Here is a 26468-nt window from a genome sequence, read left to right as displayed (position 1 = left end):
CTGGCAAACGCAGTAAAGTGCTGTTTGAATGAATTTTTACGAGCCTGCTGCTGCCTACCACCGCTCAGTCAGACTGCTCTATCAAATCATAGACTTAATTATAACATAATAACACACAGAAATACGAGCCTTAGGTCATTAATATGGTCAAATCCGGAAACTATCATTTCGAAAACAAAATGTTTATTCTTTCAGTGAAATACGGAACCGTTCTGTATTTTATCTAACGGGTGACATCCTCAATCCCTAAGTCTAAATATTGCTGTTACATTGCACAACCTTCAATGTTATGTCATAATTACGTAAAATTCTGGCAAATCGCAACGAGCCAGGCGGCCCAAACTGTTGCATATACCATGACTCTGCGTGCAATGAACGCAAGAGAAGTGACACAATTTCCCTAGTTAATATTGCCTGCTAACATGAATTTATTTTAACTAAATATGCAGGTTTAAAAAAATATACTTCTGTGTATTGATTTTAAGAAAGGCATTGATGTTTATGGTTAGGTACATTCGTGCAACGATTGTGCATTTTTTTCAATGCGCTTTTGTTAAATCATCCCCCGTTTGGCGAAGTCGGCTGTCTTTGTTAGGAAGAAATGGTCTTCACACAGTTCGCAACGAGCCAGGCGACCCAAACTGCTGCATGTACCCTGACTCTGTTGCACAGAACGCAAGAGAAGTGACACAATTTCCCTAGTTAAAAGAAATTCATGTTAGCAGGCAATATTAACTAAATATGCAGGTTTAAAATTATATAGTTGTGTATTGATTTTAAGAAAGGCGTTGATGTTTATGGTTAGGTACACATTAGTGCAACGACAGTGCTTTTTTTGCGAATGTGCTTGTTAAATCACCCGTTTGGCGAAGTAGGCTGTGATTCGATGATAAATTAACAGGCACCGCATCGATTATATGCAACGCAGGACAAGCTAGATAAACTAGTAATATCATCAACCATGTGTAGTTAACTAGTGATTATGTTAAGATTGATTGTTTTTTATAAGATACGTTTTATTGATAGCTAGCATTTTACCATGGCTCCTTGCTGCACACGCATAACAGTTAGTCAGCCTGCTACGCAGTCTCCTCGTGGAGTGCAATGTAATCGGCCATGATCGGTGTCCAAAAATGCAGATTACCGATTGTTATGAAAACTTGAAATCGGCCCTAATTAATCGGCCATTCCGATTAATCGGTCAACCTCTAGTATTTGGGTTTGAGACTTGATATCAGAAGAGTTACAGGGTGTGAAAGTGGTGGTGTCCCATCCTTTCAGGTTGTTGGCCTGAGGTAGGACTAAATAGATTTAAATAGTGGAGTAGGGGGATGTTATTTTTTTGTTAGTGTAGTGCTAGATGGTAGGGTATTTGTTTATTTATTTTGTTATTTATTCAAGCAAAGTATTATGGAGTTGTACTCCAGTCTAGTAGGTGGCGGTGATGCAACATTTATTGGATGCCAACCGCTGTTAAACCTCATCGAAGAACAATTGGGCTAGAAATTAAGGCTTGACCTGGCAACCCTGCTGTGGAACTACTTCCTCTCAGTCCGAACATGCGCCATTGAAAATAAACGTAGCCGAAGTTTAACGGCATTCATTGTTCAAGTCCTCTTATTTCTGTAATTTGTTGGCCAGAAAATAACAATGGAGACGATTTTAGAACAACAACGTCGCTATCACGAGGAGAAGGAAAGGTTGTTGGATGCCAAAACGAAGGAAATGATGCATAAGAAAACCACGGTATGCGTTGCATCAACGCTAATGCTATTTAACGTTAATGAAGACGTTCATTGATTAAAGCATTAAATAAATTCAGATAAGCTAACGTTATTTCAGGGAATAGTAGCTTAGGTGTTATGATTTTGTTTATTTGTTTCTAACTTACCAGCTACAATTTCTGACAGCTATTGTATTCCGTTAGCTGCATTAGATATAAGGCTAGTTTGTTAGCTAGCGTCAGCTAACTTGTAAATAAAACCCAATGGGATGGTTTTTGGTCCAGTTTCTGGCTTTGCCATCTAACGTTAGTTAATATTTATGTATTTTTCTTCTCAAACAGTTACGCGAACAAATAAACTCAGACCATCGAACAAGAGCAATGTTGGATGTGAGTATTCTATGTGATATTGAAACATCACAACACTAAATAACAATTTGGACCTGTATTTTCATATTCACTTGTTTTGTGGCTAATAGCCTACTTGTCAAGGACATGCATGATGTGACAGTATTTTTTGATAACAAGCTTTGCCATCCTTTCAGAGATACATGGACGTGAGCTCAACTGTCAGGGAAGCATATGAAGACAAAGATGGGTAAGTGTGTGTGTATGTAATGTGTTTGTGTTTCAGGCGCTCATGCATGATCAGCCTTGTTATGTGGAGTAAATCAGAGGTGTAATATTGTTGCTTTCTCTATCCACAGTATGAGGAAGGATGAACTGAACGCCATCTCAGGACCAAATGAGTTTGCGGAGTTCTACAACAGACTAAAACAGATCAAGGAGTTCCACAGGAAGCATCCTAATGAGGTCATCTTTTTTATCAGCTCCTTCCTGTCAGGCCTAGCTGTACACTGAATAAATCATCCCAGAAGTACACAGAGGGTACAAAACATTAAGAACACCGGCTCTTTCCATAACATACACATGCATTGATGTCACTTTTTAAATCCCCTTCAGTCTGTGTAGATGAAGGGGAGGAGACAGGTTAAAGAAGGATTTTTAAGCTTTGAGACATGGCTTGTGTATGTGTGCCACTCAGGGTGAATGGGTAAGACAAAACATTTAAGTGCCTTTGAACATGGTATGGTAGTAGGTGCACTGGTTTGTGTCAAAACTGCAACGCTGCTGGGTTTTTCATGCGTAACAGTTTTCTGTTTGTATCAAGAATGGTCCACCAGCCAACTTGACACAACTGTGGGAAGCATTGGCGTCAACATGCGCCAGCATCCCTGTGGAACGCTTTTGATACCTTGGGGCGGTTAATGTTTTGTACACTTTGTAGGGGTGTAGGTGTTTAAAAACGTATCTCTGTGTCTGGAACTACTTAGGGTTTTTGAGAAGTTATACACCGAGTGTACAAAGCATTAAAAACACCTACACCCCTACAAAGTGTACAAAACATTAAAAAGGGGCAATCTGAAGTTAAAACAATGACACTTGACCCTGCCACTGTTTTGGTAAAATGCCTAGGGATGGGACAGGAGAAATGTAACCACTCAAATTCATAGACAGAGCTAGGACTGACCATCCATGATATCAAAGTATAGTTTGAGACATATTTTGAGGCTATACACTAGTGTTTGTTTACAAATATGTTGTTTATAAAAAATAGAGTAAAACATACTTACAGTAGGGGGGGAAAGTATTTAGTCAGCCACCAATTGTGCAATTTCTCCCACTTAAAAAGATGAGAGGCCTGTAATTTTCATCATAGGTGCACGTCAACTATGACAGACAAAATTAGAAAAAAAATCCAGAAAATCACATTGTAGGATTTTTTATGATTTTATTTGCAAATTATGGTGGAAAATAAGTATTTGGTCACCTACAAACAAGCAAGATTTCTGGCTCTCACAGACCTGTAACATCTTCTTTAAGAGGCTCCTCTGTCCTCCACTCGTTACCTGTATTAATGGCACCTGTTTGAACTTGTTGTCAGTATAAAAGACACCTGTCCTCAACCTCAAACAGTCACACTCCAAACTCCACTATGGCTAAGACCAAAGAGCTGTCAAAGGAAATCAGAAACAAAATTGTAGACCTGCACCAGGCTGGGAAGACTGAATCTGCAATAGGTGAGCAGCTTGGTTTGAAGAAATCAACTGTGGGAGCAATTATTAGGAAATGGAAGACATACAAGACCACTGATAATCTCCCTCGATCTGGGGCTCCATGCAAGATCTCACCCCGTGGGGTCAAAATGATCACAAGAACGGTGTGCAAAAATCTCAGAAGCACACGGGGGGACCTAGTGAATGACCTACAGAGAGCTGGGACCAAAGTAACAAAGCCTACCATCAGTAACACACTACGCTGCCAGGGACTCAAATCCTGCAGTGCCAGACGTGTCCCCCTGCTTAAGGCAGTACATGTCCAGGCCCGTCTGAAGTTTGCTAGAGAGCATTTGGATGATCCAGAATAGGATTGGGAGAATGTCATATGGTCAGAAGAAACCAAAATATAACTTTTTGGTAAAAACTCAACTCGTCGTGTTTGGAGGACAAAGAATGCTGAGTTGCATCCAAAGAACACCATACATACTGTGAAGCATGGGGGTGGAAACATCATGCTTTGGGGCTGTTTTTCTGCAAAGGGACCAGGACGACTGATCCGTGTAAAGGAAAGAATGAATGGGGCCATGTATCGTGAGATTTTGAGTGAACCTCCTTCTATCAGCTAGGGCATTGAAGATGAAACGTGGCTGGGTCTTTCAGCATGACAATGATCCCAAACACACCGCCCGGGCAACGAAGGAGTGGCTTTGTAAGAAGCATTTCAAGGTCCTGGAGTGGCCTAGCCAGTCTCCAGATCTCAACCCCATAGAAAATCTTTGGAGGGAGTTGAAAGTCCGTGTTGCCCAGCAACAGCCCCAAAACATCACTGCTCTAGAGGAGATCTGCATGGAGGAATGGGCCAAAATACCAGCAACAGTGTGTGAAAACCTTGTGAAGACTTACAGAAAACATTTGACCTGTGTCATTGCCAACGAAGGGTATATAACAAAGTATTGAGATAAACTTTTGTTATTGACCAAATACTTATTTTCCACCATCATTTGCAAATAAATTCATTAAAAATCCTACAATGTTATTTTCTGGATTTTTTTTCTTTTCATTTTGTCTGTCATAGTTGAAGTGTACCTATGATGAAAATTACAGCCCTCTCTCATCTTTTTAAGTGGGAGAACTTGCACAATTGGTGGCTGACTAAATACTTTTTTGCCCCACTGTATATATTTAGAATTCTGGTGGGGTATGACAGTTGAACTAAGCACATGTGGCATTTATAAGTTATTCTTCCAGAATCAATCAATGGGTTTATGTAATTCATTTGAAAGTCCACAAATAGATACACCAATTGCACATTGCCCCTTTAAATAACTATTATATAATTCAATATGTCTCGGGATTCTATATGTCATTCTACAGTCCAGGTGCACAAATGGGGGGGGGGGGGGGGGGGGGGAGGAGTAATTTGTGTTATTGCATGTTCCACAATAAATGTCTGAAACCAAATCTTGAACCGAAGTTTAGGTCAACCAACCATCATCAGGGTTTAGCATGTCTGCTGCTGTGGCTAAATCTGTATGTTGCTGTTTCAGATCTGTGTGCCCATGTCTGTGGAGTTTGACGAGCTGGTCAAGGCTAGAGAGAACCCAACTGAAGAAACACAGAGTGAGCATTCTACAGTATGGTGGTGGAGTCATTGTCACACACTGTAGGTGTTAATGTAATGATTTATGTGGTCTTTCCCCAGACATGGTGGAGTTCAGTGATGAGGAGGCCTACGGACGCTACCTGGATCTTCATGACTGCTATCGGAAGTTCATCAACCTGAAAGGGGCAGAGGTAAGATGTCCACTCTCTGTACTCTAAATACTCTTCCTCCTAGTCTAATGTAAAACTATACTAAAGCCTAACCTTCTGCCCTCTTAGAAACTGGAGTACATCAGCTACCTTTCCTCATTCGACCAGCTGTTTGATGTCTCCAAGGACAGAAAGAATGCTGAATACAAAAAGTTAGCATATTTAACAATTTGCTTTATTGTACATACCTTTTCTTTGTGATTATACTGTAAATGCACTAAATGTATTCCTATAGAATTGTAGTACCTTATATTAATTTGTTTGTAGTTCTCCTCCGCATGTTTTTCCATCAGGTTGTTTCACACCTGTGTTCGATGTTATACAGGTACTTAGAGATGCTACTGGAGTACCTTCAGGACTACACAGAGAGAGTCAAACCTCTGTTGGACCAGAATGATCTCTACGGCAAGATCCTGGGAGAGTTTGAGAAGAAGTGGGAGATGGGGACCTTCCCTGGCTGGCCAGTGAGTGTCCAAGATGGGGAAGAGGACTACTATAGTGATGGTCTATATGGGAGTTTCACATTTTTATTCTCTTCCTCTGTTATAGAAAGAGACGAGCAGTGCTCTGACCCACGCCGGAGCTCATTTAGACCTTTCTGCTTTCTCTTCTTGGGAGGAGTTGGCTTCCCTGGGTCTGGACAGGTTGAAGTCTGCCCTTATGGCCCTGGGCCTGAAATGTGGAGGGTAAGCAATAATCATGCTCTTCTGTGGCTGGGAGGAGGTCTATGGACATACATTCAACTTGGAATACTGTAATAACAGTTGTAATTTAGAATATTATAACAGTAACTGGAATATTGTAATAACATAATTCCAGCCGTAGACTAGGAGTATAGATCGACGGTGTAATGATGACTAATATCAGACTGGGTGACTCTGATGTAAGGTTGCTAAATGGGTGTATATGGCTAATGTGTATGTGACCCCACAGAACCCTGGAAGAGAGAGCTCAGAGGCTGTTTAGCACCAAAGGAAAATCCCTGGAGTCTCTGGATCCCTCCTTGTTCGCCAAGAACCCTAAGTCCAAGGGACCCAAGAAGTATGTGATTGTCAGTTAAACATTTGCATGTTTTATGTTTTTCTGCACCTGATAGCATGTTCTAGCCGTGTTATTGACCATTGCAATCTCTCTGCAGAGACACAGAGCGTAACAAAGAAGTCGCCTTCCTGGAGTCTCAGGTTTATGAGTATGTGGAAATCCTGGGGGTAAGTAAAAGCTCCCAAGGATGACTCCTTTATAGAACAAGAAGGCCTGCACACTGTTAAAGCTCCCAATTCACCACTTTATTGACAACGTTTCCATCAGGTCACCTGAAGAAGATCCGTTTCGGATAGAAACGTTGTCAATAAAGCGGTGAATTGGGAGCTTTAACAGTGTGCAGGCCTTCTTGTTCTGTAGTAGTGTTCTTTATTAGCCCAGCATCTGTTTTTAGTCGTATTTAATTAATGTCTTTAGTTCTGAGGGCCTTTTATATAATGGTTAGTCCCGGTCATACAATAGGTGTGTGTTACTCACGACAACCACACAAACACCTGTTAACACTTCCATCTGATTGTCTATGGCCCTGTAGGAGCAGAGGCAGCTGACCCATGAAAATGTGCAGAGGAAGCAGGCCCGGACAGGAGAGGAGAGAGAGGAGGAAGAGGAGGAGCAGCTCAGTGAGAGTGAGAGTGAAGATGAGGACAACGAGATAATCTACAACCCCAAGAACCTGCCTCTCGGCTGGGATGGAAAGGTTTGGAGTCGGGCCCTGACATCAGACCTGTGTACTAGCTGTGTTAAAGCTCTGTAATACTAATGAAATACAAATGATTGTTTTATTAATAAGTGTTATTTATTCAGACTTCATTGTACAGCGGTTGCATGCCACCACGCTAACCTCATTTTTAATTGTTCTAGCCCATTCCATACTGGCTGTATAAACTCCATGGCCTGAACATCAACTATAACTGTGAGATCTGTGGAAACTACACGTACAGAGGACCCAAGGCCTTCCAGAGGCACTTTGCAGTACGTTCACGTTTCTGTTCAACATTATTCGTTCAATTATTATTTGCGTATTGTTATTACAATGTCATATTAGGTTATTACAGTGTTATATCAATGCCCTCCTTTCGTTTGTATATGTGCATAAGTGAAACTGCAGAGGATTTGATTTTAGAACTGGACTAATTCTGTTCTCAGCTGATAAGAGCATGTTGACCATGGTTAGTTAATATTACTGCTAGCTAATATGTCGTTGCCTGTTGTCTCCTCCCTTCAGGAGTGGCGTCACGCCCATGGCATGCGCTGCCTGGGAATCCCCAACACGGCTCACTTTGCCAACGTCACCCAGATCGAGGACGCTGTCTCTCGTAAGTAGTTCTGTTACAGCCCTGATAGAGGCTGAGGCAGATGACAAGTGAAAATAATGAGTATTGTTATTTGGGTTGAATAGAATAATCATGTTAGAGAAAAAAGTGTTACCAGACCAATAAATATTTTCCGGTGTAGTTGTACATCCAGATTGCCCTCGCAAAAAGGTTTCTGACCGCAAGGGTCTTTCCTGGTTAAATAAATTATGAAAAATGACTGGTCATTCAGTCCAAGTTCTGGATAATAATAGTGTATTTTTAACCCAGTATGGTCAAAGCTGAAGTCACAGAAGGCATCAGAGCGGTGGCAACCAGATACAGAGGAGGAGTACGAAGACTCCAGTGGAAATGTGGTCAACAAGAAGACCTACGAGGACCTGAAGAGACAGGGTCTGCTGTAGAGAGGAGACTGACAAAGAACTGGAAACCTTGAAGCGCAACGTGATGCCCAATTATTTTAATTTTGTTTGGCCATTGACCCTTGACCTTTTCATTTACAAGTTGTGATGTTGTTTTTATTAATTCCTTCCTTTGACAACCATTTTGAAATGAAACAGCCATTGATTATAATAAAAAATGAGTACTATTTGTCACCATTGTTGGTTCTGAATTGTTAGTTCTATTAGAAAGCAATTGTAATGTCTTAAGTTGTTTAAGGAGTCACGTGAACCACTGTCCATTCCCTTATGGGTGATTACACATTTTTGTATATCCAAGAACCCTCCCATTGTCAGGTGATGGACAGTCCCTTTAAAGGGAGTGTACTAGAGGAGTCTACAGGTATCTTCACACTTGCTCACCGATTCCTCTGTATGACTGGTAAGGAAAATTCACCTTTATTTATTAATTCATACATTTCTTAAAACGTTGAAGATGCTTTCTCAGCTCAGCAGTCTTTTTGGCATTAAACAAATAAGACTGCTGTATTTGAGTGAGCTGTTAATGATTTAAATATTGTTCTTTCATTTAGCATGACTTGCTTGCTGTGACATGCAAATTCACTTACAGTATCAGTTTGCCAATATGAATATAGTTGAGGGAAGAAATGTCTGAATATTGCTAAAATAATGTTGGATTTGGTCTGTTTATCCATAATATACACCATCCAACAGTCATCATAACTGGTCATATATAAACAGGGATATGGGTATGATAGCGTTTAATTGTTTACCACTAATTCCCCTGACCACATTACCAGTCTCCAGGCTGCACCCATTAAAAGTAATTGGGAGAGGAGATACGCATTTCCTTAGGTGATGCGTTGAGATGGAAGTTCTGGGTCCTGGTCTTGGCTAAGTGTATCCTGAGGGGATCATAAAGCTACCACGGTGTGTTCTACGAGTACTCCTGGACCCCAGGGACAACACTAACAAGATGGATTTATAACGTGTTTATATTGGAGGAATATTCCTCTCATCAACATAACAATGCCCACGCCATCACATGACTCAGAATCTGAAACCTTCATTAATTAACACACCTGTTTGTACTGGGACTCAGGCTACACTTTTGCAGGTTAATTCTCCACACATCTGCTGCTGTGGGAAGTAAGCTAAGGATGTTTTTGAAACGGGACTGCAGAGGTATCCTCATCACCTTACCTAATCAATATCAGTAGTCCAGTAAATATCAGTTGGTTTTATACAAAAAATGACAGCTGACCTTGATTAGCATTTTTATTTGACCATTTCAATGCAGGAGTCCTTGGTCTTTCCGGTCCTCAAAGGAGATCTGTTGTATTTGTTCTTGGTAAGATTATGACATCTCTGATTTGTATTATCTGATTATCCCTGATTGTTTTAATAGCTGAGTGATTTCATAAGCTTTGATTATAACTCATTGATTATTAATTCATTATTTAGTGCTTTTGAATCTAACCATTAAGAAAACTGTGGGAGACCAACTCCCAACTTCCACACATGACCCCAAGATGACTGAAGCTCAAACCACCCAACCCACCACAACCATCAGCAAACTGTATCCTATATGCACAACCAGGTCAAAGACTGAAAACAGCCAAACCATTCACACCACCACTGTCCCTCCAGACCGCAACAAAGAAGTCTTACATCCTACATCCCAGACTAGGGGAGAATACACCAGAGCTCAAGATTACATCGCAAACATTTCCTCTACACTCAAGACTGAGAGAAACAACACGGAAGATATGAACGTCACCCCTTCTTTCAAGAATGAGATAGTGAACTATAGTGATGTCTTACCAACATCTCAGACCAATGGAAACCAAACTCAAGATGAGGGCAAGGACTTTGATGACCAAGGCTCCATTGCCTCCGTTATGACCCAAACTGAGAACTATAATATCACCACAGAGCATACCACTACAGCTACTGCAAGATCCACCATATCCACAATGGGAGGCATGACTGTAAATGCTGCTTTAACTGGGAAGAAGGTACTAGACATTTCTTGCAAATGAATGCAAAATGCTGGTAATTTTGGCAGAAATGTCAACTTTTCAACATACGTTATAAATTATAATTTGCTTTCCTTCACAGAAGAGGTCTTGTAAAATATTTAGCTGCATCGGCATAACATGCTACAAACATATGAAGGCCATGGAGGAGTTGTGTGAGGAGGGTATGGACTTCTGTGAGGTAAGAAGAGACCCATTCCTATTGTGGCTTTCTAACAAATGTCTTTACGATGCAATGTCAATTCAATGGGCTTGGTTATCAACATGTTAGTTCATCTGAATCTTAACTGTTCATGGATGAAGTGTTGTTTTTGTTAATGATGATGATTCTTCTACTCCTGATGGTGATGATCACAATGATGATAAATACAACGTATACACCATCCCACAGCTCAAGAAAACCTCAAGCCAGGTCACCTGGAATACATACGTGGCGGTGTGGAATGCAGGATGCGCCAGAGACTGCAGACAGAGTACTAAGTGTGGTCTCTTCAGCTTGTACCAATGCCACAATGAGTGTTGTGTGGCTGGGTCTGTCTCCTGTCTCAGACTGGATGGTTCTCTCAACATGCCTGTCAACTCTGCCTGCTGTGGCCTGGGGAGTCTCTCCCTCCTGGCTCTGAGTGTAACCTCTCTACTGGCCAGTCTACTCAACACTCGCTAATCTACTAAACTTCCTGTGACATTAGACTCACTTTAGAATACAGAGGGTTTAGTATGGATCGACTAAATGCATATTTCAGTTTTGTCATATCCACTGCTTGGGCGTCATTAGTTCTTTCATGTTTTCTTCGTCTGTGAATGCAAGCTCTCATGAAAATAAAACTGTTTTCCAGCTTTATGTTGTCCTTAAATAACACATCCCAACCTCTAGTGGATCCAGTCATGGGTTTGAGTGTGCTGTTCTTCTGTGGGCGTTACTGCCAGGGGATACATAGGCCTACAATGAACCCGCTATGGACCAATTACTGTTCACAATGATTTCAACTCAGACAATTAGACTCATACCTCAACTATGTTACGCTTCAACCATGTTGATCATTATATTTCTAGGAATTTCATCACTGTCAGGTTTACAAAAATAGGTATTTCAGATGGTGTGCAGTGTAGCTTTGACTAAACCCCTAAAAGCCAATTAGACTAGTGTTCAGCAATAATTCATCTTCACAAGATGGCGCTATAGCACAGTTATATCCAGGAGCTATAGCGTATACATTTATCTGCCAAAACAATAGAAACGGTTGAGTAAATAAGGAAAACAAAGTAGTTGAAAGCAGGTGCGATTCCTGAGTTAAATAATCAGTTAACAGCCCATCTTACTTTCCGTCATGTATAAATTACTTGGCAGGCCATTATTTTGGCTACAATGGCTATGCTACCGGCCATAGGATGACAATGCCCCCATCCACAGGGCACGAGTGGTCACTGAATGGTTGATGAGCATGAAAACGATGTAAACCATATGCCATGGCCGTCTCAGGCATCAGATCTCAACCTCATGCCACCGTGCATTGAAATTGCTCTGGCTCGTGGTGGCCCATGTCGGTGTTTCCTTTATTTTGGCAGTTACCGGTCGTTGACTTCACGGTTGACTGAGTTGATTCTGGGCGGAAAGAGGAAGCTGGATCAGTAGGCTGCTAGGGTGACTGCGATGTAGCAGCACTGTAACGGAGGAATCGGGATTGAAACAGAATAAACAAAGCGGAAGACATTTTCTAAAGGCACACGAATTTGTAGTTATTTTTGACTGCATTTACGTGGTTAACTTTCAAAACTGTGAGTAGCTAGGGATTGTTATTGAAACGTGGCAACATTTCTGTGCTGCGTCTGCTGAATGAGTGCTTCTTAGTAGCAACAAGTTAAATCGTTTGATGATAGCCTAAACTCGCTGAGGAATGCCGAGATTGTAGTTGACTTTGTATTGGGCTACTGTAGTTTCAAACCGTTTAACCAAATATCCGTTAATCTCATTAATCTCAACAAAATGAAATGCGTTTGTAGCTGCTGTCGTGATAGCCTACTGTTACTTGATACATTTTCTAACCCTCTACTTCTCCTTTCAATGGCAACCCAGTGAGTGTGACACCTTTGTTACCATGTATGAGGATGAATGAGACCATGCTCTTTGTGGAGGAAGAAGAGGTGGACAAGACAAATCAGCAGGTTGACGAGGACAATGTCTCCAGGAAGATGGTTACTGTCGACTGGGACCAATGGGACAAGCTACTGCTGCCCTCTACACTGGACTCTGGTGTGCACAGTCTGGACACAGTGTATGACAGAACCACTGTGATGATTGAACAAGACCCAGTGGGTTCTAGAACTGACAACAAAGAGGAAGAAGAGGACCTGATGATGTATCTAGATGAGGGATTTGAGACGGAGGACCGTGGAGGTCTGGAAGACCACTGGGAGGCCATGTCACAGGGGTACGTCCACCACACCATCTCCCAGGACCAGATCCAGTTCACCATCAACCCTGGTTCCACACCCATGCCCCGGCACATCCAGGGGGCCACCATCACACTGCACTCTGAGTGCCCAGATACCCACCACAGCGAGGTAAGCCTTGATATCCAAAGACCTGAATACTTGTGTTAGCTCCTTGAGTTTATTCCTGGGCTTTAGCCCAGTGGGCTAATCCCTGGTTCAACCCCGGTCGGTCACATAAGCCTGTTTTGATATCGGAGCATGTTCTGTATTTATTTGGATATGTTATCAGGAAAACTCACTCCTGGAATTCTGATTGTGAGGAGGAGAGGCATCATTGCTCATTCACGTACAGGGCATTTGCAAAGTATTCAGACCCTTTGACTTTTTCTGAATGTTGTTACGTTACAGCATTATTCTAAAATAGTATATATTTTTTTTATCCACCCTCAATCTACACACAATACTCCACAATGACAAAGCAAATAGTTTTATTTTTTTCTTTTTTTTTCTTCATTTTTCAAATTTATAAAAAATAAATAACGGAAATGACATTTACAAAAGTATTCAGACCCTTTACTCAGTACTTTGTTGAAGCACCTTTGGCAGGGATTACAGTATTGAGCGTTCTTGCGTATGATGCTACAAGCTTGGCACACCTGTATTTGGGGAGTTTCTCCCATTCTTCTTTGCAGATCCTCTCCAGTTGTGTCAGGTTGGATGGGGAGCGTTGCTGCACAGCTATTTTCATGTTTCTCCAAAGATGTTCGATTGTGATCAATTCCGGGCTCTGGCATTCAGATTCTTGTCCAGAAGCCACTCCTGCGTTGTCTTGGCTGAGTGCTTAGGGTCGTTGTCCTGTTGGAAGGTGAACCTTCGCCCCAGTCTGAGGTCCTGAGCGCTCTAGAGCAGGTTTCCATCAATGATCTCACTGTACTTTGCTCCGTTATCTTTCCCTCCATCCTGACTAGTCTCCCAGTCCCTGCCGCTGAAAAACATTCCTACAGTATGATGCTGCCACTACCATGGTTCACCGTAGGGATGGTGACAGGTTTCCTCCAGACATGATGCTTGGCATTCAGGCCAAAGAGTTCAATCTTGGTTTCATCAAACCAGAGAATCTTGTTTCTCATGGTCTGAGAGTCCTTTAGGTGCCTTTTGGCAAACTCCAAGTGGGCTGTCATGTGCCTTTTACTGAGGAGTGGCTTCCATCTGGCCACCACCAATCAGGCCTTTATGGTAGAGTGCTGCAGAGATGGTTGTCCTTCTGGAAGGTTCTCCCATCTCCACAGAGGAACACTGGAGCAATGTCAGAGTGACGTTCGGGTTCTTGATCAGCTCCCTGACCGAGGCCCTTCTACCCCGATTGCTCAGCTTAGCATGGCGGCCAGCTCTAGGAAATAACTTGGTGATTCCAAACTTCTTCAATTTAAGAATGATGTAGGTCACCACACCATGTTCTTGGGGACCTTCAATGCTGCAGAAGTGTTTTGGTACCCTCCCCAGATCTGTGCCTCGACACAATCCTGCCTCGGAGCTCTACGGACAATTCTTTCGACCTCATGGCTTGGTTTTTGCTCTGACATGCACTGTCAACTGTGGGACCTTATAAATACAGGTGTGTGCCTTTCCAAATAATGTCCAATCAATAGAATTTACCACAGGTGAACTCCAATCAAGTTGTAGAAACATCTCAAGGAAGATCAATGGAAACAGGATGCACCTGAGCTCAATTTAGATTCTCATAGAAAAGGGTCTGAATACTTATGTAAATAAGGTATTTCTGTTTTAAATTAGAATAAATTAGCAACATTTTATAAAAAACTGTTTTTGCTTTGTCATTATGGGATATTTTGTGTAGCTTGATGACGATTTTTATTTATTTAATCAATTTTATAATAAGGCTGTAACGTAAAAAAAATGTGGAGAAAGGGAAGGGGTCTGAATACTTTCCGAATGTACTGTATATTTTCTACTGTCCCGGTCATGATGTCCTGAAGGATGTTACAAGGTTATAGATAGTCAGAGAGCCATTTTGTAGTCGAGAGTGCAGGCCTCAACCCTTAGGGCAAACATGACAGGCTTACATGTGATGATCATGTGATGTGTATTCTCTGAATAACTGAGACAGACCCTTTTCAGCATATCACATATACACTCTTAGAAAAGGGGTACCAAAAGGGTTTTTCGGCTGTCCCCATAGGATAATACTTTTTGGTTCCAGGTAGAACCCTTTTGTGGAAAGGGTCGTTCATGGATCCCAAAAGGGTTCTACCTGGAACCAAAAAGGGCTATTCAAAGGGTTCTCCTATGGGGACGGCCAAAGAACCATTTTACTTTCTATATAGCGCCGTTCTAAGAGTGTATAACATGTAGAAGGGAGTAAGAAGTCCCTGAGGTCATTCAGTCGCAGCATCACAGAGACGATAAACCGCTAGGTTAGCAGCAGCAGAACTGGATTGTGTGACGGCGACAAGCCAACTGTTATGATGAAGTCAGTGAGTGAGAGGAAGAGACAGGAGAGGAGATTGGTTTGGGGTGGGGAAATTGGGCCAGGGAGCTAGCTGTGATGCTTCTGTTTTCCTTCATCAGCCTCTCTCCCATCCAGAACCACAGAGTCATTATATTCAAGGTCTCTGCAGATGTCAAGATGAGATGATTTTCTCATGCTTTATAGCCTCTTGGTTCTCTTTCTGTGAAGTTAATTAGGTCTCCTTCATAAATGTGCACTTCAATCTTCTCATACAAACCAATACAGCTGATTCATTTCCAGACTTGATGTATAGTAATCTTTGTGAAGTGTTACATACCGGTACTAAAAACACTTCCTACATGTTAAACTTATGTTTATGCATATGGTGGTGTTCCATCTTGTTGACAGTTTATATAATGACCACAACTCTCTGCCCGTCTGTTCTGCAGGTAAAGCGTTACCAGTGTCTATACGAGGACTGTAGTCGTACCTACAGCACAGCAGGGAACCTGCGGACTCACCAGAAGAGACACAGAGGAGAACACACGTTTGTCTGCAACCAGTTGGGCTGTGACAAGGCCTTCCTCACCTCCTACAGTCTGAAGATCCACGTCCGCGTTCACACCAAGGAGAAACCCTTCGAGTGTGACCAACAGGGCTGTGAGAAGGCCTACAACACACTGTACAGGTAAGAGTTAGACCAGTGTTTTCCCTTCCATTGAATAGGTGGGGCAGATACCTGCTAGGTTGGGGTTTCTCCGCCACATCTATTTAGTTCATATATTATTTACAGGCCCACTGGCACCAAAATTGTCAACTGAAGGAATCGCAGCCAAGTTATTGTTGCGGGTAGACTTCCTGCCATGGGTCAAGACATGTGTCACGTGATGATGTTTCATCAGTCATAAGTTGGGCGCTCTCCTGACCCCCTGACCTCAAAGTTCATTTCCACAGCTTAGTGGCCTTTGGTATGCTGACCCCAAGTCAAGCCACAACTCACAGTGACTATGCTGGTGTGTTGATCTGCAAACATCAGCCGTGTTTGTTTCTCTCTGTTGTGTTTGTGTTGATGTGCAGGCTGAAAGCCCACCAGAGACTGCACACAGGGAACACGTTTAACTGCGAGTCGGACGGATGCACCAAGTACTTCACCACTCTGAGTGACCTGAGGAAACACATCCGGACACACTCCAAGGAGAGGCCCTTCAGGTGAGCTCACAATGAATGGCTGAAGTATGCAGTGGGTTGAAAGGACTAACTAATTCATGAACGAATGAATGAATAAATGAGCACGGTTACATGCACACAATGTGATTATTGGAGATAGTCAGGTTAATATAATAGTTTGATTCAATTTTTACATCCATTGCAAGAAAACCGATTTCCCTACATGGACACATCTGAAATTAGGTGACTGATGGGACTTTTGATAAATGCTGAAAATCGTCAATCAAAATAAACGTTCTACCACAGTGACCATGTTATTTCTGAGAAGACTATTAGATTCTGAGTTCGGACATATAAAGTTTATGTGAAAACTATTTATAAGACGCACACTTTCAGTTTTTCCGAACTCCCTTCACTCGCACAGATCACATAAACCACTGGAACGTCGATTAAGCTGTTTACATTCCTAATAATTCTAAAGATTGCTCAGAAAACCAGGTGTTGTAATCAGCGTATGCTTACTTTGATTATGACCGATTTAAGAAAAGCAGAGTAAGGTGTTTACATGACTGTCATACTCTCAGGTATGGAGGTAAGACCCAGATGCAGACCACGTAGAATAAACAATAGTTTAATATTCCAACAGGGGCAGGTAATAGACAGGTCAAGGCAGGCAGGGGTCAGTGAACCAGAGGTGGGGCAACGGTACCGCGTGGCAGGCAGGGTCAGGGTAAGGCAGAGTGTTCAGGCAAATCAAAATCAAATCAAATGTATTTATATAGCCCTTCGTACATCAGCTGATATCTCAAAGTGCTGTACAGAAACCCAGCCTAAAACCCCAAACAGCAAGCAATGCATGTGAAAGAAGCACGGTGGCTAGGAAAAACTCCCTAGGAAAAACTCCCTAGAAAGGCCAAAAACCTAGGAAGAAACCTAGAGAGGAACCAGGCTATGAGGGGTGGCCAGTCCTCTTCTGGCTGTGCCGGGTGGATATTATAACAGAACATGGTCAAGATGTTAAAATGTTCAAAAATGAACAGCATGGTCAAATAATAATAATCATAGTAGTTGTCGATGGTGCAACAAGCACGTCCGGTGAACAGGTCAGGTGGGCTTGGAGTCAGGACAGGCAAGGGGCGAGAAAAGAGAGACTGGAAAAAGCAGGAGCTGAGACACAAAACGCTGGTTGACTTGAACAAACAAGACGAACTGGCAACAGACAAACAGAGAACACAGGTATAAATACACGGGAAGATGGGCGACACCTGGAGGGGGCTGGAGACAATCATAAAGACAGGTGACACAGATCAGGGTGTGACAATACTCGGCCGTAATCGGTTTAATATTGCATTATTAGTGTGCATGTAAACGAACTGAATGAACGCACAAATAATTGAACATAACTGAACTTAGTGTTGTTTTCTTCCCAGGTGTGACCATCCTGGCTGTTACAAGGCGTTCACCTCTAGTGACCATCTCCAAACACACATCCTGGGACAAATGGGTGAAGGTGAGGTGGTGATACACAGCTAACTCCTTGAGCTCAAACCCTGTCTATTTTAAAATGAGACTAGGGGGAGTTGAAAACAATACATTCTAGCACGTCTTTCTTTCCTCCCCGCTACGTTTTATTGAGTGTTGTTAATGGGGTATGGCTTCCTCTGCTGAGTCAGATTCTCAGACAGGTGTGTGTTGAAAACATCCAAGTTTATTTCAGCCCAGTAGATGGGCCTCAGCACTGCTCAGCTCCCCAGCTTCTTATTGGCCCATTTATTCTCGCAACGCCCTGTCAGCGAATCCTGATGAGCCTATTTATCTGCATCCAACAGAGTGCTGAGATCACACACACACACACACACACACACACACACAAAACAGTCCCAAAGATCCAAACCCAGTCCATCTAGCACTCCAGACAGGCTCAAACAAACACTCATATATTTGTAGGATTTCAAAATACTTTTTGAACCCAGGTCTGATTGCTGTTGTTGTGGTGAAGCTATTAATGCTGCTGTTGTTGTGGTGAAGCTATTAATACTGCTGTTGTTGTGGTGGTGGAGCTATTAATACTGCTGTTGTTGTGGTGGTGGAGCTATTAATACTGCTGCTGTTGTGGTGGTGGAGCTATTAATACTGCTGTTGGTGTTGTGGTGGAGCTATTAATACTACTGTTGGTGTTGTGGTGGAGCTATTAATACTGCTGTTGTTGTTGTGGTGGCGCTATTAATACTGCTGTTGTTGTTGTGGTGGCGCTATTAATACTGCTGTTGTTGTTGTGGTGGCGCTATTAATACTGCTGTTGTGGTGGTGGCGCTATTAATACTGCTGTTGTGGTGGTGGAGCTATTAATACTGCTGTTGTGGTGGTGGAGCTATTAATACTGCTGTTGTGGTGGTGGAGCTATTAATACTGCTGTTGTGGTGGTGGAGCTATTAATACTGCTGTTGTGGTGGTGGAGCTATTAATACTGCTGTTGTGGTGGTGGAGCTATTAATACTGCTGTTGTGGGTGGTGGAGCTATTAATACTGCTGTTGTTGTGGTGGTGGAGCTATTAATACTGCTGTTGTTGTGGTGGTGGAGCTATTAATACTGCTGTTGTGGGTGGTGGAGCTATTAATACTGCTGTTGTGGTGGTGGAGCTATTAATACTGCTGTTGTTGTGGTGGTGGAGCTATTAATACTGCTGTTGTGGGTGGTGGAGCTATTAATACTGCTGCTGTTGTGGTGGTGGAGCTATTAATACTACTGTTGTTGTTGTGGTGGTGGAGCTATTAATACTACTGTTGTTGTTGTGGTGGTGGAGCTATTAATACTGCTGTTGTTGTTGTGGTGGCGCTATTAATACTGCTGTTGTTGTTGTGGTGGCGCTATTAATACTGCTGTTGTGGTGGAGCTATTAATACTGCTGTTGTGGTGGAGCTATTAATACTGTTGTTGTTGTGGTTTAGCCTCTAATACTGCTGCTGCAGGTTCCTCTGCGGCCCAGTTCTGCTCACTCACTTACACACACACTTCTCACACTCCATTCTAACTATAACACTGTAATTTGTCTTTCTAGCCTGTTCCTCTGATACCAGAGAACCAACAAACTTCCTCCCTCTGAGGAGCTATGAGTCTCAGATGGGGTTTAGATCCATTACATGTGATTTGTGAATGCAACTCACACTGATGTCAGAGGCTGAGGAAATCTATCTGCCTGCTTTTTGGGTTGGCTTCCCAGTGGGGGTTTCCATATGAATCCTGCAGAACTGCTTGTGTCTGTAGCCAGGACTTTTCTCAGTGTGTGTATGTGTGCCTGTTTGTCAAACAACGCTAGTGGCTTGAACCTCCTTGCCCCCCCAAAAAAAAATAAAACACAGGCCTCAAGGAACTACATCAGCATAAAGTCATGTTATTAATGATCATTGTCGTTATGCATGGACTTGGATATTGCTGAGCGTATTTCTATATCCTGCCCCTTCACCCATGAGGCTAAGAGTTGTGGACTCAAATGACCTTTCTCCAAGCCAGGACTATATCTCAAATTCTTATGGGTTGTAGCAATAGGGTTGGCTGCTGTATAAGAGAGACCTATAAAAGTAATATCTGTGTGTGTTTTCTGCTAGGCGAGCCACCCCTCCTTCAGGTGGACACAGACGGTGATAACTCCCTAAGCCCCTCCAACAGTCCGAGGGACAACATCAAAGGTCACGACCCTGGACCATCAGCTGACATAATTCACAGCCACTCCCACTCAGACGTGAGTCTGAGAAAAAACACACTTATTAATGATGTTTTGACAATGACATATTTCATCTGTTTCTGTCTCACACGGTATGTGTCTAGACTTACTGATCAAATATCCATGCAATCAATAGATTTTCTCTGTATTTTTCTGTCTTTTTAAATCTGTTCTCAATATGCGGCGCTCTCTAGTCATCTCTTATAATTAATCAATAATCATGTTTTGAAACACAGGATTTGAATCCTCGTTCCCCATGTCTCAGTGATGTGAGCCTGATTTCCACTGATTCTCAGCTCCGAGAAAGTAATGTAAGTAAATTTAACTCTTTTTTTTTTTCTTTTTTTTTCCCCCACGTTTTCAATAGCACACACTGTCTGAATAAACATCCATGCAATATGGCTTAGAAGAAGACATGCACTCACAGGCCAGTTTAATAGGTACACCACTCCGTTCACGAAAATGGATCTTTCCTACAGGAAATGAGTCACATGGCCGTGGCTTGCTATATAAAGCAGGCAGACAGGCATCGAAGCATTCAGTTACTGTTTGATTGAACGTTAGAATGGGCAAAACAAGTGACCTAAGCGACTTTGATCGTCGGTGCCAGACTCGCCGGTTCCAGTATCTCAGAAATGACTGGCCTCCTGGGCTTTTCACGCACGACAGTGTCTAGGGTTTACCGAGAACGATGTGACAAACAAAAAACATCCAGTCAGTGGCAGTCCTGTGGTCGAAAACAGCTCGTTGATGAGAGCGATCGAGCGGAGAATGGCAAGAATGGTGCAAGCTAACAGGCGGGCCACAAACATGAAAATATCGGCGCAGAACGGCACCTCGGAACGCACAACTGGTTGATCCTTCTCCTATCAGCTAAAAACAGGAAGAAGCGGCTCCAGAGGGCATGCGATCACCAATACTGGACTATTGAGGAGTGGATAAACATTGTCTGGAACATGACAGTTTACTAGAGTGGCCTGTTCAGTCCCCACACCTCAACCCAAATAGAACATCTTTGGGATGTGATAGAGAACAGGCTGTTGGCAGCATGAATGTACCACTGTCCAATCTGCAGCAACTGCGTAATGCCATTGTGTCAGCATGGACCAACATCCCTGTGTAATGTTTCTGACGCTTTGTAGAATGCCCCCCAAAATTCAGGCTGTTCTGGAGGAAAGGGGGGTCCGACCCGATACTAGATGGGTGTACCAGATAAACTGGCGTGTGTGTGTGTGTATACAGTTAGCCCTTTGCTATTGGCTATACAGACGCTATTAGAGACTACAGGCATGTCTCAGGGCTAATTGTATACATGTACAGTGAGGGGGGGGGTATTTGATCCCCTGCTGATTTTGTACGTTTGCCCACTGACAAAGAAATGATCCGTCTATAATTTTAATGGTAGGTTTATTTGAACAGTGAGAGACAGAATAACAACAAAAAATCCAGAAAAACGCATGTCAAAAATGTTATAAATTGATTTGCATTTTAATGAGGGAAATAAGTATTTGACCCCCTCTCAATCAGAAAGATGTATGGCTCCCAGGTGTGAGATTAGGAGCACACTCTTAAAGGGAGTGCTCCTAATCTCAGTTTGTTACCTGTACAAAAGACACCTGTCCACAGAAGCCATCAATCATTCATATTCCAAACGCTCCACCATGGCCAAGACCGAAGAGCTCTCAAAGGATGTCAGGGAAAAGATTGTAGACCTACACATGGCTGGAATGGGCTACATCGACCATCGCCAAGCAGCTTGGTGAGAAGGTGACAACAGTTGGTGCGATCATTCGCAAATGGAAGAAACACAAAAGAACTGTCAATCTCCCTCGGCCTGGGATTCCATGCAAGATCTCACCTCGTGGAGTTGCAATGATCATGAGAACGGTGAGGAATCAGCCCAGAACTACACAGGAGGATCTTGTCAATGATCTCAAGGCAGCTGGAACCATAGTCACCAAGAAAACAATTAGTAACACATTACGCCGTGGGGGACTGAAATCCTGCAGCGCCCGCAAGGTCCCCCTGCTCAAGAAAGCACATATACATGCCTGTCTGAAGTTTGCCAATGAACATCTGAATGATTCAGAGGACAAATGGGTGAAAGCATTGTGGTCAGATGAGACCAAAATGGAGCTCTTGGCATCAACTCAACTCGACGTGTTTGAAGGAGGAGGAATGCTGCCTATGACCCCAAGAACACCATCCCCACCGTCAAACATGGAGGTGGAAACATTATGCTTTGGGGGTGTTTTTCTGCTAAGGGAACAGGACAACTTCACCGCATCAAAGGGACAATGGACGGGGCCATGTACCGTCAAATCTTGGGTGAGAACCTCCTTCCCTCAGCCAGGGCTTTGAAAATGGGTCGTGGATGGGTATTCCATCATGACAATGACCCAAAACACACGGCCAAGGCAACAAAGGAGTGGCTCAAGAAGAAGCACATTAAGGTCCTGGAGTGGCCTAGCCAGTCTCCAGTCCTTAATCCCATAGAAAATCTGTGGAGGGAGCTGAAGGTTCGAGTTGCCAAACGTCAGCCTCGAAACCTTAATGACTTGGAGAAGATCTGCAAAGAGGAATGGGACACAATTTATCCTGAGATGTGTGCTAACCTGGTGGCCAACTACAAGAAACGTCTGACCTCTGTGATTGCCAACAAGGGTTTTGCCACCAAGTACTAAGTCATGTTTTGCAGAGGGGTCAAATACTTTTTTTTCCCTCATTAAAATGCAAATCAATTCATAACATTTTTGACATGCATTTTTCTGGATTTTTTTGTTGTTATTCTGTCTCTCACTGTTCAAATAAACCTACCCTTAAAATTATAGAATTTGTCAGTGGGCAAACGTACAAAATCAGCAGGGGATCAAATACTTTTTTCCCTCACTGTATAAGTTGTGCATACTGTATGGTAAATGTAGCAATGGTAACTAAGACATGTGCTGTATATGTTTTGCCTGTTAGACTAACGTTACTCTGCTGTTGTCTTGTCCCTGTGGCAGTCTGATGCCCTGGACCTGGTGTTTGAGTTGCTGTTTCAAGACAAGCCACAGGGTGAGTACTGTGCTATGTTTTGGTGAACAAGTGCTTTGTGGTCTAAATGCCTTGTCTCCTGTTAAGCCCTTAAAAACCTTTTTTATCTGTCCCCATTTTATCCAGATGTGTCATCGGTGGCAGTGCCCTCGTGTAGTTTGGAGAACCCAACTCTAACCGTGGTGCTTCCAGAAGCATCTCCCTCTTTCATTTCTTCCTGTCCTGAACCCTCTGACTCTACCCCTAGTGAACCCTGTCCTGTACCCCTCACCCCTGGGTGTATCCCTAGTGAACCCCATCCTGTACCCCAGCCCACTGCTCTCCTCACCCCTGGTGAACCCTGTCCAGTTCCTGTCTCTCCATTGATCAGTGATACACCTAAACATGAGGTGAATCCACAACAGCCATCCAATCAGAGCCTACTACAACAGCCAGCCGCATCCCTCCAGTCCCAACCAGGCTCCACCCAGAGCGTACTACTACAGCCAACCAGCACCCTCCATTCCCATCCAGGCTCCACCCAGAGCGTACTACTACAGCCAACCACCACCCTCCATTCCCATCCAGGCTCCACCCAGAGCGTACTACTACAGCCAACCACCACCCTCCATTCCCATCCAGGCTCCACCCAGAGCGTACTACTACAGCCAGCTGCCATGTCCTCCATCTATTCTCAACCAGGCCCATACCCTCCACCCCCCAGCTCCTCCCTCCAGGCCCCACTAACACCCCTCTCCCTGGGGTACTCTACACCTCCTACAGTCCCTGCCCACAGTACCATCCAGCCCATCACCTTGTCCACTCAGAACCTCCAGTGGCTGTTGAACAGTGTCAATGACCTGAGGCAGCAGGACATGCAGACACAGCTCTCCGTGAGTCATCATTAACAACTTACTAATAGATTATTATAATTAATACAAGTCAGGCCCATAAGTTAGAAGCAGATAATACGTTTTTCTATTAGATGTTGGTCTAATAATACAACATTCTTACATGTTTTTATCGGCCAGTTTTTTTAATGAATTGATCATTTGTTGTCATAGGGTATTTGTGTCATTATTCTAGATGCTTTATTGAAACCTCCTAACCTGGAGGGTAGTAAAGCCAGCTAATTAGAATATGGAGATGGCCGCAGTCCAATCATTTGGTCTTTGAATTAAAATATGGAGAGGGTCGTCCAATCATTGTCCTTTTTATTAGGATGTGGAGAGGGACTGTCCAATCATTGGCCTGCTGGATCTCATCCAGTCCAACTGTTAATTGACCTTCAGTTGTTTTAATGAAACTTTTCCTCTGTTTCGCCACGAGGCATTGACATTCTGTTAATTATATGCTGAACATGCTCTCTTCTCTTGTTCTGTTGTATTTCAGCAACAACACAGTGGCTCGACACTAGAGAAGCTCTATTTCACCACAGCAATACCAATGGGAGGGAACACAGGTCATTTATTGAAATTCATCTTATGCTTCATTATATTTACCGACATATGTCACCTCTGAATTTAGGTGTGGTTTTTACACGTATTCTACATGTTGAGCATTTCAATGTATTTGGTCGCTAAACATTATCAGTTGCAGAGCTGTAGATATTGTAATGCTAGCAACAAGACCGTATCTGTGAGGTTGTTGTACTGTACAATTTGTATGGATATATTCACTTTTAAAAACATAATTTGACATCCCCTCTGTCTTGTCTGCTAGGGACAGCTCTGCAGCAGATAGGCCTGAGTCTGCCTGTCATCGTAATTAGACAGGGAGAGTCATGCCAGTGTCGGTGCCCCTGCAGAGACGGCAGCACAGCATCAGACACAGAGAAACAGACTGGTGCCCAGTTCTAGCAGCCCCAGGACCCATCAACCCAGGACCCGCCCCCTCAGCCCCAGGACCCGCCCCCTCAGCCCCAGGACCCGCCCCCTCAGCCCCAGGACCCGCCCCCTCAGCCCCAGGACCCGCCCCCCCAGCCCCAGGACCCAGCCCCCCCAGCCCCAGGACCCAGCCCCCTCAGCCCCAGGACCCAGCCCCCTCAGCCCCAGGACCCAGCCCCCTCAGCCCCAGGACCCAGCCCCCTCAGCCCCAGGACCCAGCCCCCTCAGCCCCAGGACCCAGCCCCCTCAGCCCCAGGACCCAGCCCCCTCAGCCCCAGGACCCAGCCCCCTCAGCCCCAGGACCCAGCCCCCTCAGCCCCAGGACCCATCAACCCAGGACCCGCCCCCTCAGCCCCAGGACCCGCCCCCTCAGCCCCAGGACCCGCCCCCTCAGCCCCAGGACCCAGCCCCCTCAGCCCCAGGACCCAGCCCCCTCAGCCCCAGGACCCAGCCCCCTCAGCCCCAGGACCCATCAACCCAGGACCCGCCCCCTCAGCCCCAGGACCCCGCCCCCTCAGCCCCAGGACCCGCCCCCTCAGCCCCAGGACCCGCCCCCTCAGCCCCAGGACCCGCCCCCCCAGCCCCAGGACCCAGCCCCCCCAGCCCCAGGACCCAGCCCCCCCAGCCCCAGGACCCAGCCCCCTCAGCCCCAGGACCCAGCCCCCTCAGCCCCAGGACCCAGCCCCCTCAGCCCCAGGACCCAGCCCCCTCAGCCCCAGGACCCAGCCCCCTCAGCCCCAGCCCCCCCAGCCCCCACCGCCCCAGCCCCAGGACCCACCGCCCCAGCCCCAGGACCCACCGCCCCAGCCCCCTCAGCCCCAGGACCCACCACCCCAGCCCCCTCAGCCCCAGGACCCACCACCCCAGCCCCAGGACCCACCACCCCAGCCCCAGGACTCAGCCCCAGGACCCACCACCTCAGCCCCAGGACCCACCACCTCAGCCCCAGGACCCACCACCTCAGCCCCCTCACCATAGCAGCCTCAACCTCCACCTGTACATCCCCCATGAAAAGTCAATATTTGATTTACTGGATTAACTGTTCCTGTTCCTTATCCAACTGAAGTGTCTCTATGCACTGTACTGTGTACTTAACTCTTACTGTTGTTAATACCTAGTTCAGGATCAGGTCTCCATACCCTGTCCCCATAACCTCAATCAATAGTAACCCAACCAACCCCAGACTGGTTGCTGAGGGTAGAAAGCAATCATATGCTGCATTTCAGTTTGGATCGGGTTAATTCTGGTAGCGGAATAGCGGTCTATTATGAATTGGGCTGAACAGTGGCTGGCCGCTGAATGTAGTGTGGAAAACGGTTGACTTTGAGCACAAATCCTCTGTAGCAACATTCCTCTTTACATCCAGTCCCACTGGAAACATTAAAG

The 26468-nt window shown here is 44.3% G+C and overlaps 2 protein-coding genes across 3 annotated transcripts; both read left to right on the top strand.

Annotated features, from left to right (window-relative positions):
* The first annotated feature begins 1524 nt into the window (after positions 1–1524).
* Positions 1525–8545, top strand: LOC106588664 (splicing factor 3A subunit 3). The gene is made up of 15 exons (XM_014177869.3): positions 1525–1746; positions 2066–2113; positions 2269–2321; positions 2431–2536; positions 5331–5403; positions 5486–5577; positions 5665–5747; positions 5921–6059; positions 6145–6281; positions 6529–6636; positions 6734–6803; positions 7169–7333; positions 7498–7608; positions 7862–7952; positions 8220–8545. Exons 1-15 carry the CDS (start codon positions 1651–1653, stop codon positions 8351–8353), a joined length of 1506 nt encoding a protein of 501 aa, XP_014033344.1. The 5' UTR covers positions 1525–1650; the 3' UTR covers positions 8354–8545.
* Positions 8546–11799: 3254 nt separating this feature from the next.
* Positions 11800–25170, top strand: LOC106588662 (metal regulatory transcription factor 1). 2 transcript variants are annotated; one of them, XM_014177867.3, is made up of 11 exons: positions 11800–12165; positions 12464–12951; positions 15742–15980; positions 16370–16501; positions 17890–17969; positions 20066–20199; positions 20418–20492; positions 23187–23238; positions 23344–24089; positions 24589–24658; positions 24925–25170. In XM_014177867.3, exons 2-11 carry the CDS (start codon positions 12490–12492, stop codon positions 25053–25055), a joined length of 2121 nt encoding a protein of 706 aa, XP_014033342.3. In that variant the 5' UTR covers positions 11800–12165; positions 12464–12489; the 3' UTR covers positions 25056–25170. The 2 variants fall into 2 exon arrangements, with proteins under 2 accessions (XP_014033342.3, XP_014033341.3); XM_014177866.3 differs by having other exon boundaries at positions 11802–12165; positions 24919–25170.
* Positions 25171–26468: the final 1298 nt, after the last annotated feature.

The sequence above is a fragment of the Salmo salar genome, chromosome 27, assembly GCF_965601325.2.
Source record: "Salmo salar chromosome 27, fSalSal1, whole genome shotgun sequence".
NCBI lineage: Eukaryota > Metazoa > Chordata > Actinopteri > Salmoniformes > Salmonidae > Salmo > Salmo salar.
Note: the sequence above shows the minus strand (reverse complement) of the source record. Positions and strands in the feature narration are given on the sequence as shown.